The sequence below is a fragment of the Diaporthe batatas genome (assembly GCF_019321695.1).
Source record: "Diaporthe batatas strain CRI 302-4 chromosome Unknown Contig00001, whole genome shotgun sequence".
Taxonomy (NCBI): Eukaryota; Fungi; Ascomycota; class Sordariomycetes; order Diaporthales; family Diaporthaceae; genus Diaporthe; species Diaporthe batatas.
In genome coordinates this window covers 1,008,640-1,023,788 of record NW_025408548.1, presented here as the reverse complement: position 1 = coordinate 1,023,788, position 15,149 = coordinate 1,008,640, and the positions used below count along the sequence as shown (strand labels likewise).

The 15,149-nt window shown below is 51.0% G+C and overlaps 4 protein-coding genes across 4 annotated transcripts; 1 reads left to right on the top strand and 3 right to left on the bottom strand.

Annotated features, from left to right (window-relative positions):
- Positions 1-4,801: 4,801 nt before the first annotated feature.
- On the bottom strand, positions 4,802-7,484 carry KVR01_000027 (uncharacterized protein). Its single transcript, XM_044793433.1, has 2 exons — positions 6,609-7,484; positions 4,802-6,531 (listed from the first exon to the last, which is right to left on the bottom strand). The coding sequence occupies exons 1-2, from the start codon at positions 7,111-7,113 to the stop codon at positions 5,954-5,956; spliced, it is 1,083 nt and encodes a 360-aa protein (XP_044649976.1). The 5' UTR covers positions 7,114-7,484; the 3' UTR covers positions 4,802-5,953.
- Positions 7,485-7,958: 474 nt separating this feature from the next.
- KVR01_000706 (uncharacterized protein) lies at positions 7,959-9,983 on the top strand. Its single transcript, XM_044784095.1, has 3 exons — positions 7,959-8,490; positions 8,549-9,107; positions 9,197-9,983. Exons 1-3 carry the CDS (start codon positions 8,308-8,310, stop codon positions 9,622-9,624), a joined length of 1,170 nt encoding a protein of 389 aa, XP_044650655.1. The 5' UTR covers positions 7,959-8,307; the 3' UTR covers positions 9,625-9,983.
- Positions 9,980-11,518, bottom strand: KVR01_000880 (uncharacterized protein). Its single transcript, XM_044781963.1, has 3 exons — positions 10,913-11,518; positions 10,543-10,834; positions 9,980-10,469 (listed from the first exon to the last, which is right to left on the bottom strand). The coding sequence occupies exons 1-3, from the start codon at positions 11,474-11,476 to the stop codon at positions 10,375-10,377; spliced, it is 951 nt and encodes a 316-aa protein (XP_044650829.1). The 5' UTR covers positions 11,477-11,518; the 3' UTR covers positions 9,980-10,374.
- Positions 11,519-12,061: 543 nt separating this feature from the next.
- Positions 12,062-14,567, bottom strand: KVR01_000303 (uncharacterized protein; the record flags this gene model as incomplete). Its single annotated transcript, XM_044783898.1, has 8 exons — positions 14,466-14,567; positions 14,329-14,378; positions 13,917-14,267; positions 13,545-13,843; positions 13,208-13,471; positions 12,984-13,132; positions 12,533-12,886; positions 12,062-12,202 (listed from the first exon to the last, which is right to left on the bottom strand). The coding sequence occupies exons 3-8, from the start codon at positions 14,240-14,242 to the stop codon at positions 12,062-12,064; spliced, it is 1,533 nt and encodes a 510-aa protein (XP_044650252.1). The 5' UTR covers positions 14,243-14,267; positions 14,329-14,378; positions 14,466-14,567.
- Positions 14,568-15,149: the final 582 nt, after the last annotated feature.

Sequence of the window (15,149 nt, the reverse complement as noted above, 5' to 3'; positions counted from 1 at the left end):
GTATGCCCTCCATCTGATGGCATCTGGGGGAAACTGTCCCTCCTCCCTCTGCAAAATGGAGGGGCTGGCGGGCTAGACATGCGCATCCCTGCCCCCATGCAAGTCCCATGCAAGGGAAGGGGACGGCCGTTTTGGAGACCACGCTCTCTGCCAATCAGCCTCGACCCTCAGCCAGCTTCCCGACCAATTCAACCCCACCCCTCCAGCCCTCGTGGTGGTGCTCCGTCCCTTCCCTTCCGTCTTGAGATCATGCACACCCCATCAACTTGTCCCTCCTCTGCCGTGACGGACCAGTCTCAACATGAACAAGTGCCTTGTCCTTCCTGCTTTGCCCTACCATGCCATGCCTGCACTGTCTCGCCCAGCTTTCCCAATGTTTCTTGCTGATCGTGGCGGGTTCCTGAGACATGTCTTTAGTCGGGTCCGGCTTGCCACCTGCGGCATGTACCTCTGCCTGGGAAAAGAAAGTCCGTGGTCTGTGGTCTGTGGTCTGTGGTCTGCCTGATAGGCTGCTCAAATCAATAAATCCCCCCCCCCCCAAGTGCCCATCCATGTCCATGTTTGTGTTTTGTTCGAGAAGCTGAACGCACTGACTGAATGACTGACTGACAGACAGACCGACAGTCAGGCAGATGGACCCAACAAATGGATACCTGCAAGCACTCAGACTAATCGACACTCCGGCCCGCAACCTGCATACACCGCACATGTACACTGCCCTATGTCCGATGCACCTGCAGTTCCTCCCCCATTCCCACATGTGCCATCATCCGCTCATCCATCCTGACCTCCAATAGCACACAGCCTCCCTCCTGCCCAAGACCCCCCTCCCCCACGGTCCCACTCCCTCCTGACTCCCGGCCCAGTCCACACAAGTCCACGCATATGTCCACATGACAACCTGCAGGAGATCCACTGGATCGTTCGAAAAGGGGGCCCTACTGATCACAAGCTAGCTCACCTCGTGTCTGTCTGTGTATGTGTACTGTCAACCATGCTGGGCAGAATGCCAGACTGCCAGCTGAGACTGCTGCTTCTATCTGTCTACTTGCTACACTTACTACTTACGTGCCTAGGTAGAGAGGTGTGTAGTCGTTCCCGTTGGTTTCCGGAGCTACTATAGTCCTCCCGCCCCGAGAGACAGGCCGAAACATGATAGGCAGTCGCTAGCATGTCATGGCTGATGGTTGCTGGGCAGATACAACGTCTATCCGTTGTGAGTCTAGAACATGGTGTAGTTATAGTTAATCCATCAATGCTATACACAAATTATAAGGCGTGATATCTACTGTATGCGCTCGCTCCCAGGCAATCAATCAGCCGCATACAGAACACAGCAGCAGCATCATCATCATCATCATCATAAGCACCCCTCGGTTTCGACACTAATCCCGCCGCCACAGGTGGTGCGCTGCAAGGATCAGCCATGGTCCCTTCATGCAACACGTAGCACTGCATGCATACAACAACCTTACCCTACCACCCTCCTCACCACCCTCACCCTCCGCGCCATCCCCCTCGCTTGCTGATGACTGCTCACACACCACCCCCCCCCTCATGGCCACCTGACCGGAACTGCCTGCCACACCGGCCCTTCGTGAATGGTCCGATAAGGAATTTCACTGTAGATAGTTGACTCTCGCGGCCAGCAGGCACAGCGCAAAGGGGTGTTCTCTCGAGCTCGACGTCATTCCGTGAAGGGGGAGGGCCGTGGGGTGGGCTGGAGGACCCTTGGGGACACAGGCTGGCTGGCACAGGCACTCCCGTACCTGCTTCTTATTAGCCGCGCTGCTCTGCCTCCCGAGGTCGGCGCCCATCCGGGTTTGTGGCTCGGGACCCGGGCCTTACCTGATGCGTGTGTTGTCGGTGCTCTGTGAGCTCACTCACTCACTCACTCACTCACTCAGTCGTAATAGTGACTATGCAGGTGGAGTTGCTGACATGGTTCTGTGTTGGATATTCTGCGCTTGCGCTTCTCGAGTCCACCAGCACACTCAATCATATCCGCGCTGCACTAGCAAAGATATGGAAGGCGCAGGTCATAACGGTAGCGTTTCGTCATGGAGCACTTAAGACCCTAGGCAGCCTTTATAGGGCGGCATCAAGTTGTTTCTCCTCAGTTTCACTACCTAGGTACCTAGGTAGCGCGTGTAAGAACGCTCAAGCGTTGCGCATATGGCAGCTACATAGTAGGACAAGGTGAGGCTCTCACAGGCCGAGAGCGAAGCGGCATGTGGCTCTACTAACCGTGCCAAAGATGTCAACCTTGTAAACGTTGCTATTAAAGGTTCGACAGTAAGATGTAGTATGTTCAGGGATGATTTCTTCTACGACAATACTCTGGAATACAAATGTGGGAGGCAACTGGTCCGAGAGGCTTGAAGTGGTTTCATTTCTAATCCCCATACATAGAAATCGTAGTTATGTGGCGCCTTCGTTCAGTGGTAACCGCTCAAGGTCCAGCGTCCGAAGAAACACAATGCCAATAAAAGTACAGAGGAAATACAACTCCGGGCCCCAGCCTCATGCCGCACAGACAAGGCTCGAGAGGCCTACAGGGGCAAGAGACTGAAGGGGTTCAGGACTCAGCTACGGCTGCGGCACTTTCAGTGCTTTCGTTCTAAATACGCATGCAACCAGAAGGCGTAGGGTCCCTTCACATAGTGGCGACCGCTCAAAGGCCCAGCGTTTAAAAAATCACATCGGTTGCCATACATAATTCATGACTGTGTACCACCTTTCTCCGCAATGCTTTGATGGTCTGAGTGATGGGGACCTCGGGCTGCTGCCACTTCGTTGCGCTCCATGGTCTCGTAGAGGAGGTCGAAAACCATGCTCCCCATGACTAGACTGAGCACACTCAGAGGCAGATAAAATGTGGCAGGACTTATGGGCAGAAAAAAACAGGTAAACAGTACGTGAACCATTTTTGACTTGACGGCAAGGCCCAGTCTCGAGGGAGATGAATTAGGCCATATCCAATATCGACTCTTAATCAATCTGAGAATCCAGACCAAAGCATTGAAGGTTCATTAAGCAGTACCCTAGGGTAAAGGCAAACTAGAAGCCCGAATGAGCCTGCCGTAATGAAGGCCAATACTCTCACTCCAGTCTCCAGCCACACAAACATGCCAGTCAGAAATGCCAGGACATCACCCACACTGGATGCATAAATGCTTGGCTTGGAGAGGGAAGAATACTGAAAAGTGCAAGAGTTATTACCTTTCATACTTCTCTAGTCTTTCAGTTCTTACATCACCACGAAATTCCCTCATGGAAGCCATGCCTTGATCATGTCTGATGAAATGTGATATGTCAAGCCATCCATAGCCCAGCAGCGTGACTGACGCCACTAAGAAGACAATGTCAAGCCGTTCCCCCCTATATCCTTTGCGCGAAAGCTCATACTGAGGAACTCGGGAGTTGTGAGGCTGTGTGGGGTGGGAGGAAGATACAGGCAACCACCGCAGAAAGGTTCGATCCCGACCTGCCATCTTTCGCTTGTCTCTTCCTCAGTGACGCCATTGAAAGATCAAAGCGCCTGTATCTGGTCCACCAAGTTGTGTGCACTTAGGGCGTGTCCTTCTGCAGCAGCCTTGGGAGGAGGACTTGTTCGATACCGTCCACTTGTTCTTGAAGGAGTTTCGGATCGCTGAGCAGTATTGCCCTGCTGGTGATACCTATCCACAGCGTTTGTACATGTCTTGAATCGTGGTGCAAAACCACGGAAGTTTTTCCGAATCTCCGTCATTTGGGAACTTTGTCAAAACATCCACACTTCGAGCTCTTGGAATGTGATGAGATGCGACCGTCAGGGAAGCGGTGGAGAAGTGATTTCATTTTTAATCCCCATACATATAAAATGTATTTGGCGCTTTGATATATTCGTAAACGCTTAACACTTAAGACCCAGAGTTAAAAAAAAAATTACAGTGCCAAGAACAGTGGAAAGAGAATGCAGCACGTCTGTGGGCACGTCTACAGGTGGCTCAGCCTCGCACAGACAAGGCTGGAAGGCATCGCTCCCAGGGCACAAGGATTCCAGGAATATCTACCCATGGAAGAAGCAGCGTCTACCGCATCAAATCTACTGTGGAAGAAAGATATTAAGCCAACGTGCCAAGCTGAGGCGAGATGTCGCGTAGGCTCTGAGGAAGCTTGAGGAGCAGAAGCTGGGCCCCATGCGCAAACAGAGAGATTCAGACAAGGCTTACGCAAGATCGCGACTTTTGCAATGGTCGTGGAGTAGCTCAAGTTTGAGTGACATCAATGTTTCGGTGGCCTAGGTCCCTGCCAGGTCCAAGATGACGCAGTCGGACAAGGCGCGGATGCAACCGTTCAAGTTCAAGGAAAGCAGAACCATGGAGCCATCCTATGGCAAGATGCAGGATCTATACAATCAAGAACTCTCAACCATGGAGGTCTTGTGGAGTGGGCGAAGACAAACCAGCTATAATGATAGGCAATGGTAGACAGTGATTCTATGGCCATCATCTATCGAGCTGACCGACTCCATGGTCCTGACCACCGCACCAGTTCTGAAGTTTCAGATAACATAATGATAAGCTGTAGAGGTCACACACGAGTCAATTTTACTTGATGGTACGGTGGAGTACGCCATAAGCGTAGCCCGGACGCATCTGAGCTGTAGGCCAACGTCCAACCGATCCAGGTTGTCCATGAAGCGGTCGATGAGCCCGCAACAGAGCACTTGCAGCCGTTGAGGCCCTTAGCTACTTAGGTACTCTATACTCGACTTCGTTGGGGGCTTTCTTCCCTCATTGCTTCTTTTCTTAACTGGGATATGTATTATTTGAATGGCTAGGTAAGATTTCGACAAAGACTGGAGAGCTTCACCTCTCTTATGTTCCTCCCGTGACAGGGCAGGCAGGTTGCTACGCCCCGTTTAGACCTAGAGGAGACAGCTCACGTTCCGCGGACGAGCCTGATGCACATGGGCACATCGTAGCCCACAGTTCGATTGGGTCGGTCACTTGCTTATTGGTCCACTTGCTGGCTGTTGGTCAAAATCCTTAACCAACGCAAACCAAAATATTACTGATCAACAATTTGAACGTGGGGCGTAGATTCCAATCTCTGTCCCTGTGTTCCCTGCTGTCAATGATCGACTTGGCAGACACCGAGTGTGTTGAATAGAATAAGACGAACACCAAAGCATTCCATCACTCCCGTGGTCTTGGGTGACCTGTTCTTCGCGAGCCGATCAAGCAACCTCGTCGCGACTGCTTCGAACCTGGCAGAAAAAAAACACTCTTGTGCAGCATTGTGAGCTCTTGGTCTACCTGGCCTGGCTGCCTGGTTGGACTATCTTCAGCGGTTGCGTCCGTCGCTGTCGTGCGATCCTCGGTCACCTCACGTTTCCGGAATGCCAGCCTTGGACTCGCTCATGACTCGGGCCTACTGGATCACAGACAGGGATCTTTTAGACCAACCTCTCTTATCGTGGCGCAAGCCAAACCCGAACAACCGGAAGCTAGGCGAGCGGGGCCATCCTGTTGGGTTCCTTTCATCAACCCGTACGGGCCCCCACAGGGAAAGATCCTGGCAAAATCACCTGTCAACTCAACGCCTGTCCACACTTGGTAATGTTTCTCACGAAAGGAGCGTTGAAGTTCGGCCTGAAACTCGGTTGAATCTTTTTTGACAGGTGATCTAGTCTTCACTAGCTCGACTGCTCATGTGGGCCCGATATCACCTGCGATGATCCGTCTACCCATGCAGTGAAGGCAGCTTGCCAACCCCTGCTGGTATCTGGCCTGCTGAACTCCGTATTGGTGGCAGACTGGAGTCGTCTACATGACATCTCCCCACCATCGTGCGTTCAACCTCACATGTGGATTCTAAGGTTTAGCCCCTGGACCAACACTGGACCAACAGGTCCAACCAGCTGCCCCCGGAAACCCCGCGCGACCCATTTTCGGCTTCGTCTGCTTCATGCCGCGGCCGATGGCTTGGGCTGGTTGAGGATCACGTCGATGACCTTGTGGTCGTTGTACGCGGCAACAGTGCGCTCGCAGAAGGACTCTATGCGCTCCTTGGACTGCAAAGCAGCAGGGCAAACAATCCAGACGACGTTGGTCATGAAGGAGCGGCGGTATTCGATCATCAGCTCAGGGTCGTTGCGGTCAAACTTGGGACCACCCTTGCGGTGCAGGCTCTCGAGGTAGTGGTCGAGGATCTCCATCTCGTGGGCCCGGCGGTCCTCGACGCTGAGCATGGTTGTCAGGTGGTATGAGATGTCGTGGAAGCACGAGCCAAAGTGGAACGCCGACCAGTCGAGAAAGCCGATGCGCCCGTCGTCGGTAAAGTAGACGTTCCCGAGATGCGTGTCGCCGTGAAGGAGTGTGCGGAACCGGGGGTTGCGCTCGGCGTAGTACCGGTCAAGTGCCTCGTTGCATCGTGCACCGTCCATCAGGTACTCTGGCAGCTTGGGCCGGCCGGGCTCGCGAACGATGTCGTGCCATGGCGTGCACATGAACTTCATTGCTGGGTCGTAGTTATTCCAGATCCCTGCTCTTCAGTCAGCCTAACTATTTTCCTCAAGCGGTGGTCAAAGGGAGCAGCCGCCGCCAGGGGGATCAGCTTACAGGGATGATCTTCCTGACTCTGGCCCCAGTAACGCGCATGCAGACCCGCCAGCTGTTCCACGCCATTCTTGACTTTTTCGACCGAGTAATTGGCGACCTCTGGGGCAAAGGTGCACCCCTCGTGGACGAGGTCGCTCATGATGGCGATACCCTGCTTCTCGCTCTTGCCGCCCCACAAGCTCGTTGGAAAGATCATCTGTCCTTCAATGCTGGGCGCGATCTCGGAGAAGAAATCGGCCTCGCGCTGCGCCAGACTGAGCGTCCAGGGCTGCTGTTCCACCATCTCTGGGCTGAAAACGCCTTTGATGCAGACATGCTTGGGCCTAGACTCGTCCGCATCGTTTCCGTCCTCGTACGTAATGGTGTAGAAGAGCTTGCTGGCCGTGCCGAAGATGTTGCGTGTGTTTTCGAGCGACTTGATCTTGTGTCCAAGCTTGGCTCCCAGCCACTCGGGAGTGACGCCCTCGGGCACGATGGGGAGCTCCTCGGTCGTAGTTGTAGACATTTTCTTGGCGTACTGCAGGGGGGGATCTCTCTGATGGGTTCACGGGGGTTGGGTTGTACCATCCTCTCACAGCGGAAGGTGTTCCCAATATATAACACACCACTTTTGCCTGCCTGGATACCTTTTCTCACCGCCAAGCCTCCGGTATCAACCCCACGTTTGCCGCATCCTCGAGAAAATATCGCTCACTTCCTATATAGGTACCCTAGGGTAGTCATCCGTTGATACAGCTTGCTGTTCTGGAATGTAGAAGACGCAAAGTAGCCCGGCATATTTGAGTGGATCCGGCACCAACAGGTCGGTCCAGTCGCAAATCACGTCGACAATGACCCAACGCAACGAGATGGTTTCCACTCAATCCTACTTTCGGTACCGCTTCTCCCAACACGAAGCCCAAATTAGGCATTACTCCGGACCCAGATTTCCGCTACTACTAGAAAATTGTGTACTGCATGGGGCGCAGCTGTAGAATAGTATCGGCTACAGCGAGTCCACCTCGCGTGGAGCGTACGGCAAGCTGTTACAGTAGAAACCAATGACAGCACTTGAGAACTCCTCCGCAGAAGACTGCCGCTGGGAAACGAGAATCTGCCGGTGCAGAAGAGGCTTAGCATAAAGCTTGGCTGAACGGGTGCCATGTGCCAACCATCCTTCCAGGTTCTTTGGCGATCGTGCGGCGATAGGATTGTGCTTCAAAGGTTCTCGCCTACATGTCCCCAGGGTACCTAGGTACCTAGGTAGGTACCTAAGTACTTATGTATGTGGAGGGGTGGCGAGAAGCAACAAGATTCAGAGCCCTGGAAATTTTCCCTGTTCCATGCCATGTGTAGTCTTCATGAGGAATAGTGGATCTCGTCTTGCTCCGGGGACCAATTCGTTGTTTGGTGCCCTGCTGGACAGCCCCGGGGTCCTGCCGCCCCCTTAATGGCATCACGCCCCTTCTTCTTCTTGGAAATCGATGATCCCCGATGAAACTCTGGAAAATGATCCATCAGGTAATCGTGTTAATATGCCAGCAAAAACCGTCTCCTGCAGACACTGATCAAGGGTGGGTCATGGTTAAATGCTGAAACAGAAGTCGTTCTCGGCGTCTTCGGCGGAATCACACCTCCTGCGAAGTTTTCGAGGCGAAGCTGTCTTGAAGACATTCAACCACACGCCGGATGCTGCGGGCGGCCTGGACGAACCGCAAACATGGCGAAGAATCTGACGACGACCGAGTTCGAGCCCATCCAACCGGAGGGCCTCGCGCTCGACATGCTGATAGTGACGATTGTCATGACCGTCGTGTCCAGCCTGGTAGTGTGTCTCCGGTTCTATGTCCGCTTCACGGTGACGGCCTTCTCTACCGAGGACTGGTTGATGCTTGCAGGATGGGTAAGTTGCCACATCAACTCTTCTTTTGATGAACCCTAGCCGATGAACTTTCTTGCAGGTAGTCAACCTCGGACATAATGCATCCGTCATGGTCCTCGCCTTCAGCGGAATCGGGTCACACGACGACATTATCACCGTCGGCATGATGTATAAGATGGGACTATGGACGATAATTTGGCAGTTCCTCTACGTGCTGGACGGTGCTCTCATCAAGTCCAGCATCATCTGGACCATGCTCCGGCTTTCCCAAGACACCAGTAGGATATATCAGAGGATCCTCTGGGCGCTCCTTGCGCTGGCTTGGATAGTGTGGCAGATCTCGTGGCCGGTAGCCATCTTCCAGTGCAAGCCAGTCTCAGCCGCCTGGGGAGAACCGGGAGACTGCACTTCGGGACAGACGGTTATCCTGCAGGTGTCCTACTTCGTATCCGCCGCCAACATTTTCACGGACATTGCAACCGCTTCAGTGCCTGCTTTCCTGCTTCGCCACCTACAGATCCCTAAGAAAGCCAAGATAGCGACTGTGGGTATTCTGTCACTGGGTGTCTTGGCCGCTGTGGCTACGACTATCCGTATCGGCTATACATGGGCCTACACGGCTGAGGTTGATAAATTCTGTGAGTCTTGCCGTCCGTCGTTTTCTCTGCTCTCGCACCGCAAGAAGCGTTTTCTTCCATTAAAGCGGGACTGATGATTTCTCCCACAGACACCATCGCCAAAATCGTCATGTTGACAGTTCTCGAATGCGACCTCGGAATCATATGCGGCTCCCTGCCCATGCTTCGCCCCCTTTTCAAGAAACTCTACTCGAACTACGGCTCCAGCGACAACTATGCGACAGGCCCCTCCGGCCATAATAACATCAACCTAGTGACCATCGGCGGCACCGGCGGGCGCCGCACGCATGTGAAGCTGACCAACCCGGATCTCGACACGGTCATGGGCGACCGCGACCATCACTCGGAAGACGACGAGTCGACCCGTCGGATCTTAAAAGTGCATGTCACCCATGAAGTCAGGCAGGAGACTATGAAAGTGGGTGGGGGACGGGATGCTGTCCAGTTCCAGGTCGCCGTGGGGAGCCCGAGGCATGAGCACAGCCCAGTTACGAAGAGCGCCCAGTACTATAACTAATGTGTATCGCTATGTGTAAGGAACTGTAATTCAGGCTAATTTTATATAAGAAGATCCTGGTCAGTTCACGCTCAATGGGTGTTGCCTTTATCTACTCAAATATCTTCCACCGTATGAAGGCGCCATGTATGTCCTCGGACGTATATGGAATAGAAGCGAAACCACCTATAGGGAATAGGCCAGGGTTCATGAGCTCTCAGATGCCTTTATACGCGGGCCACGGGCAAAAGGATCGCATACAAGAAGCTAGAGAGGGGCCAGTCGCCTTCCCCCATTCCCAGAGGAGCTCACTCTCACGCTAGACAACAACCAGGACTGTTGTACTATGTAGTAACAAGTTTTGATATATTAAGGGCCAGGACGTCTCCACCATCATCTACCCGCAAGACACATGTATATGTAATTACCCTTTCTTTTCCTCTTCTTTTCTTTTCTCTCGTACCTAAAGTCTATTTTAGACATCATCTCACCGCAGCGCTAAAGCTGCATCATCCATTTTGCCTCAGCCACTGTTATTGACACTGTATTTCTTCAAACGCTGGGTCTTGAGCGTTTACCACTGTATGAAGGCGCCACGTACATTTTACATGTATGGGGATTAAAAACGAAACCACCATTTGCCTCAGCCCCATTTTCCAGCCTCTTCACCTATGACAATGCGGGCTGCCTCTGCCGATGACATGTGGCAGACGCCCCAGACAGGGACGCTCTTGAAAGCGCGTTACACTCCCGGAATGTTGGTTCGTCTTCCTAATTTCCCTGAAAGGATTCACAATGCTGTCTATAAGCCTGAATAGTCCAACCCTCTAGTTGTGTCCTGTCGTTCTTAGGTCGACGCGGGAGGCCTTTAAGAAGCGATTTGATGTTAGCTATCCGCAGTTTAGGTTTGACTCCAAGGGCAGGGCTCTTCCCACTCACCGAAAGAAGAACCGCCAATCATAAAATAGTAATGAATATGCCTCATAGCCGCGAGATTGTGATCAGGAAGCTTCAACACGTCACTAACCCATATGCCGGGTACCCAATGGCTTTCGGCCAAGGCATAGGACATAAAGCTGGGGGGCAGGAACCCGGCCTGGTCGAAGTCAATAATAGCAACATCACCAGAATCAGTAAAGATAAAGTTGCTAGCATAGAAGTCACTGTAATAGAAACATAGGCTCTTCTCAAGGTTAACAGTCGGGGATGTCTTGAATCTGATGGTGGACGCCTAGGTAGCAATTCGTGTTAACCACGATCAGAACTGGGGCTGCCTTGGGACAACGGGGCTCCCTGTGTATCCACTTACATCGTTCAAGTGCTTCTCCAGCTCGTCGACTGATGAGTAAACGCAATACGAAATGTCATCCCTAAACAGGGAATGCCGGATTCGACCACCGCCAACAGGGCCAGGCGTTTGCCCTGCAGGTACTGGAATTGACATAAGCAGCCTCATGGCCCTTGCGATACTGTTGGTCCGAGCAGCTCTTTGTGGGTCACTCCAGTCCTTCTGGTCCATCAATTGTTGCAGTGTCTTTCCGGGGATGTATTCCATGACGATATAGAACCAATGGCCGCTCTGGAATGTGCGGTAGACACAAGGGGTACGGATTCCTCTTGTCTGATCTGGTGGCATATCATTAAGAGCTTTCCAGACATACTCTTGGTTCCGCAGCTCTGGCTGGAGTGCAGCTTGGGAGCCAACCTTAACGTAAGCGATGGGTTGTTCAAGTTGTGGGGGGAAAGCGAAGCCCGTCACACCATAGCCGCTAGGCCTCACTCGTGGTGTCTGTTCCCAGGCGGCAATGATGTCCTCCTCGCGCCAGCTCAAGGCAATCTCCCGTTTGGATGAGGCTTGGCCGGGCGGTGGCATTGTGTTCTGGATGGTGAGAAGGATGAGTGACGGAGAGTGTGGGAATCCTGTCGAGTACGGAAGTGTGGAGGCGTCTGAGTGGCGTGAAACGGGCTGCTTTTAAATCTTGTAGGCCGTCCCCAACAAAAAAGAAATGCACAGATCAATCAGCTGCCCACATGTCCGACACGGCTCCCACAGATCGGAGTAGAGGCTCTACAAACTCGCTTAAGAAAAAAAATCACCTATCATATTACTGTTCTCCCTTTGTGGGGTCTTTTTCAAGGGGACCTGATTTGCTAAAATAGGCTGCAGCTTTCCTATGCCCTGAGCTCCAGGGCTGTGCCACCAACAACTACATAAGTACCAACAATGTAGAAGGAGTCGACTCACGCGGACTTGGCCCGCGCAACTCATCGTCTCCATTAAATCCCTTGATAAAACCTGACCTGAGAGTGCACCGGTCCCTAGTGGAATGAAAAGCACCGGCCATTCCAGACCCTCAAGCTGTTCTATTTGGGTCCTTGCCCGGCTTACCAAGGCGACTATAGTAATCATGCAGTCTGTCCTGCTACGCTAATATGATGTGCTGTGTGTGCCAGACGTCTAGTCTCCGTCATATTTCGCAGCTTCCTCTCTCCACATCTCCTCTATGATCTTGATGCCGCTGTCGACGATCACTGTGCCACCTGAGCCCCCTGGAAGATAGAATATGCAAGAGTCAGCAAACACACAGGCTCGCATGGCCTATGAATTGAGCCAATCCGGGAAGAATGTTCCTCCGGAATTTCGTCAGAAGTCACATTCTCTATCCGCTCAGATTCCTCCCTGAAGAGGGTTGCTGCGTCCTTCTCATAAACAGGTTAATTTCTGTGGAGCGAAAGGAGCCTCGTGAGTAATACAGGTGGGTGTCTTGACCATGACAGAATGCATATCGGTAGACATAAAGAGTGCGTCAAGATGCTTTAGATTTCAACCAATTAGCGGGATCAAGGATGTTGTCATTCCAGTTGTAAGATAACGAACCTATACTAATATTCCTGCGTTATACAGAGACCGATATACTCACAATCATACGTCCCGACACAGCCAAGGGTGTGTTAGTACTCCTGCTATATCCAGTCGAGCACTAGGCTCAGTCACAACCATTCGCTGAATCAGATCGATAATTCCTTTTGACTGAGCATCCCAACGATATTGCTTGTCTCTCCAGCTCGTCACAGCAGCTTCTGATAGTTCTAAAATAAGCTGGTCTTTAGACAAGATTGGTGCGCTCCCACGTAAATCACGACTTATGGAACTAGAAAGTTTCTCAAAGTCTAGGCACTCGAGCCATTCCTTAGGCGGTGAGCCACCAACGCGGAGGGCATTTCCGAGACGCTGGTAAAAGTCTCGAAAGCCGTGTTGGTCGACTAGGATTCCGGGATAAATCTAGTTGGCATCAACAGGTCAGGTGCTGAGTCTAAATATTACGATCTGCCATGCGCTAAGACTTGCGACTCAAAAAAGAAAGTGTTCAGGATCTTACCGTGCACCCCAACGCCCATATATCCGCTTCCTTACTCCAAACGGTCCCCGCGTTGCCGTTAGTAATGTCGTAAAGTATTACCTCAGGGGGACGAATTTGGAAAGGGGCCCCGCCAGGTAAGTGGCGAGGAGACCGGTCAACGGAAAATGCTGTAAGGATGCTATTCAGTCTACAACGGAGCAAGCGCACAGGCGCCAATCAGTCAATAAAATGCTCCTGCTTACCTCTTCCAAAGTCGAGCAACTTGATGGTGGCCGAGATAGGTTTCGGGTATTGGCCCTGTTCTGCGAGGAAGGCTCCGAGTTGTGCTGATGGAGTGACGTAGGCTGGTACCGTATTTCTAGGAAATATTGGGTCCCGGGGTATCACCGGAAGCACCTCTTGGTCGCCTAGGAAGAAATCCTGGATATCCTCTTCAGAAATCTCCTGAAGTCCTGGTGCGGCGACGCCAAAGTTGTCCCCGTGCAGGTCTGCGTCCAAGGCCGGTGCTGTCAGTGCGGTTGTCCACAGGTCGGTTTATCTCGGAGTGTTTTCAGGTCCAGCAAGACTCATTATACTTACCACCGTGTGCGATTCCTTGGGAGTGTAATAGGAGAACTGCAGATGCAATCTGCCTCAAGATGTCCTTTTTCGGCCATCCCTGCTTAATTCCTAATCCTTCCAATGGAGCCACAACTTCGGTAACAAGACACTCGTGAAACCCATTTGGGCCTGATATGATAAAAGCCTCATAAAAAGTCAAGATGTTATCAAATCCAGGGTGTGCTCGGCCAGATTGTTGGATTCCGTATAAGATATTCGTCTCCCTGCTGAAGGAGGGCTTGTCGATACCGCAGCAGACTTTGAGAGCAACATATCGGCTAAGAACGAGATGCTCAGTAATTGTTTTTATTAAAACGGTGATGCTAGTACTTCTAGTAAGGCAGTGCTCACCATTCTAGAAGGTCGCGTGCAAGCCACACAGTTGCAAATGCACCGAAACCGAGTTTCTGAATCACTCGGTACCTAGGAGCTTTGGACTGATCGTTTTCGCAGGTACCCGGCTTCGGCAAGACGTCGCCGAGGATAATGGGGTGATAGCCATTTTTCCGGTACATAGCAAAGTCTTCATAGCTCAAGCCATCACCATTCAAATAAAACAACTGTTGCTCTTCGCCCAACTTTGGGCTAGCCCTTGTAGGGGGGTTGGCATCATCGACACCGTCCATGGTCGGAACGCCAACGGCGGCGGTAGGCGACGCCTTACTACTTTCGGCCATAAAATATCCAGAACTCCGTTCTAGACTATCCCCTGGAGTTTAGCTGGTTTCGCTTCTATTTCGCATACGTCCGAGGACATACATACCAAGCAATGTGATGTTGAAAGTGCAGCTTGATGGAGACGGTACTGGGTCACTGGGATATGAAGTCTGTTGTGAGAATTGACCTTCAACCCGAGTAATCAGGTAGTTGAATTCTACGCGGTGTGTGCGCATATCTTACAGCATCAAGGGCCTTGGAAAGATGCTCATTTCAAGCTTCAATTTGTTGAGGCTTCAAGTTGGGTTTTGGAAGCTTGCGGCGACTCGAGGCGCGTGATTGGACTGATCGCGCGAGGTACTTACAATTTCAGGCAGAAGTGGTGTGGCAACATCGGCGGCTGGAGGTACTTATTAGCGGGTCGAGTCATAGTACAATTAATAGTCAGTATCTAATATTGTTACTAGGGTTCTATATATAGAATAGCTTATGTTTGTTATATTAATTCTAGTTCCTATTTCTAAGTTATATTTAAAAGCCTCTAAGAATTACCTATTTATTTATAAAAGAATATTTATTTAAATTATATAATATATTTTATAATATTATTTTTTTTAAAAAACTTTTAATAAATATATTTATTTAAGATATATTATTATTCCATTATATTATTAATAATAGTATATTACTATATATTTATTAAATATTAATATAAAAATAATAATTTAATTTTATATTTTATAATTTTATTAACTATTATATTAAGAATTTAAAAGTTTAATAATATTAATATAAAATATCTAGGTAGTAGTTACGTTATTAGTCATGCACAGATGGAGTGATGGTACGAGTCTCATGTACTGCTAGGAATAACTAATAGGTAGATTGGTTTTGATGGTCTTTTGGCCGGGCGGCAGAGCGCTGGAT

Bases quoted from the DNA above. Each gene is read 5' to 3' on its own strand.
- KVR01_000880 (XM_044781963.1), bottom strand. From the start codon at position 11,476: ATGCCACCGCCCGGCCAAGCCTCATCCAAACGGGAGATTGCCTTGAGC. The intron at 10,835-10,912 runs GTAAGTGGATAC...ATTGCTACCTAG, and splicing joins TGGAGAAGCACTTGAACGAT to GCGTCCACCATCAGATTCAA. The intron at 10,470-10,542 runs GTGAGTGGGAAG...CGCTTCTTAAAG, and splicing joins GATTGGCGGTTCTTCTTTCG to GCCTCCCGCGTCGACCTAAG.
- KVR01_000027 (XM_044793433.1), bottom strand. From the start codon at position 7,113: ATGTCTACAACTACGACCGAGGAGCTCCCCATCGTGCCCGAGGGCGTC. The intron at 6,532-6,608 runs GTAAGCTGATCC...ACTGAAGAGCAG, and splicing joins GAGTCAGGAAGATCATCCCT to GGATCTGGAATAACTACGAC.
- KVR01_000706 (XM_044784095.1), top strand. From the start codon at position 8,308: ATGGCGAAGAATCTGACGACGACCGAGTTCGAGCCCATCCAACCGGAG. The intron at 8,491-8,548 runs GTAAGTTGCCAC...ACTTTCTTGCAG, and splicing joins GGTTGATGCTTGCAGGATGG to GTAGTCAACCTCGGACATAA. The intron at 9,108-9,196 runs GTGAGTCTTGCC...TTTCTCCCACAG, and splicing joins GGCTGAGGTTGATAAATTCT to ACACCATCGCCAAAATCGTC.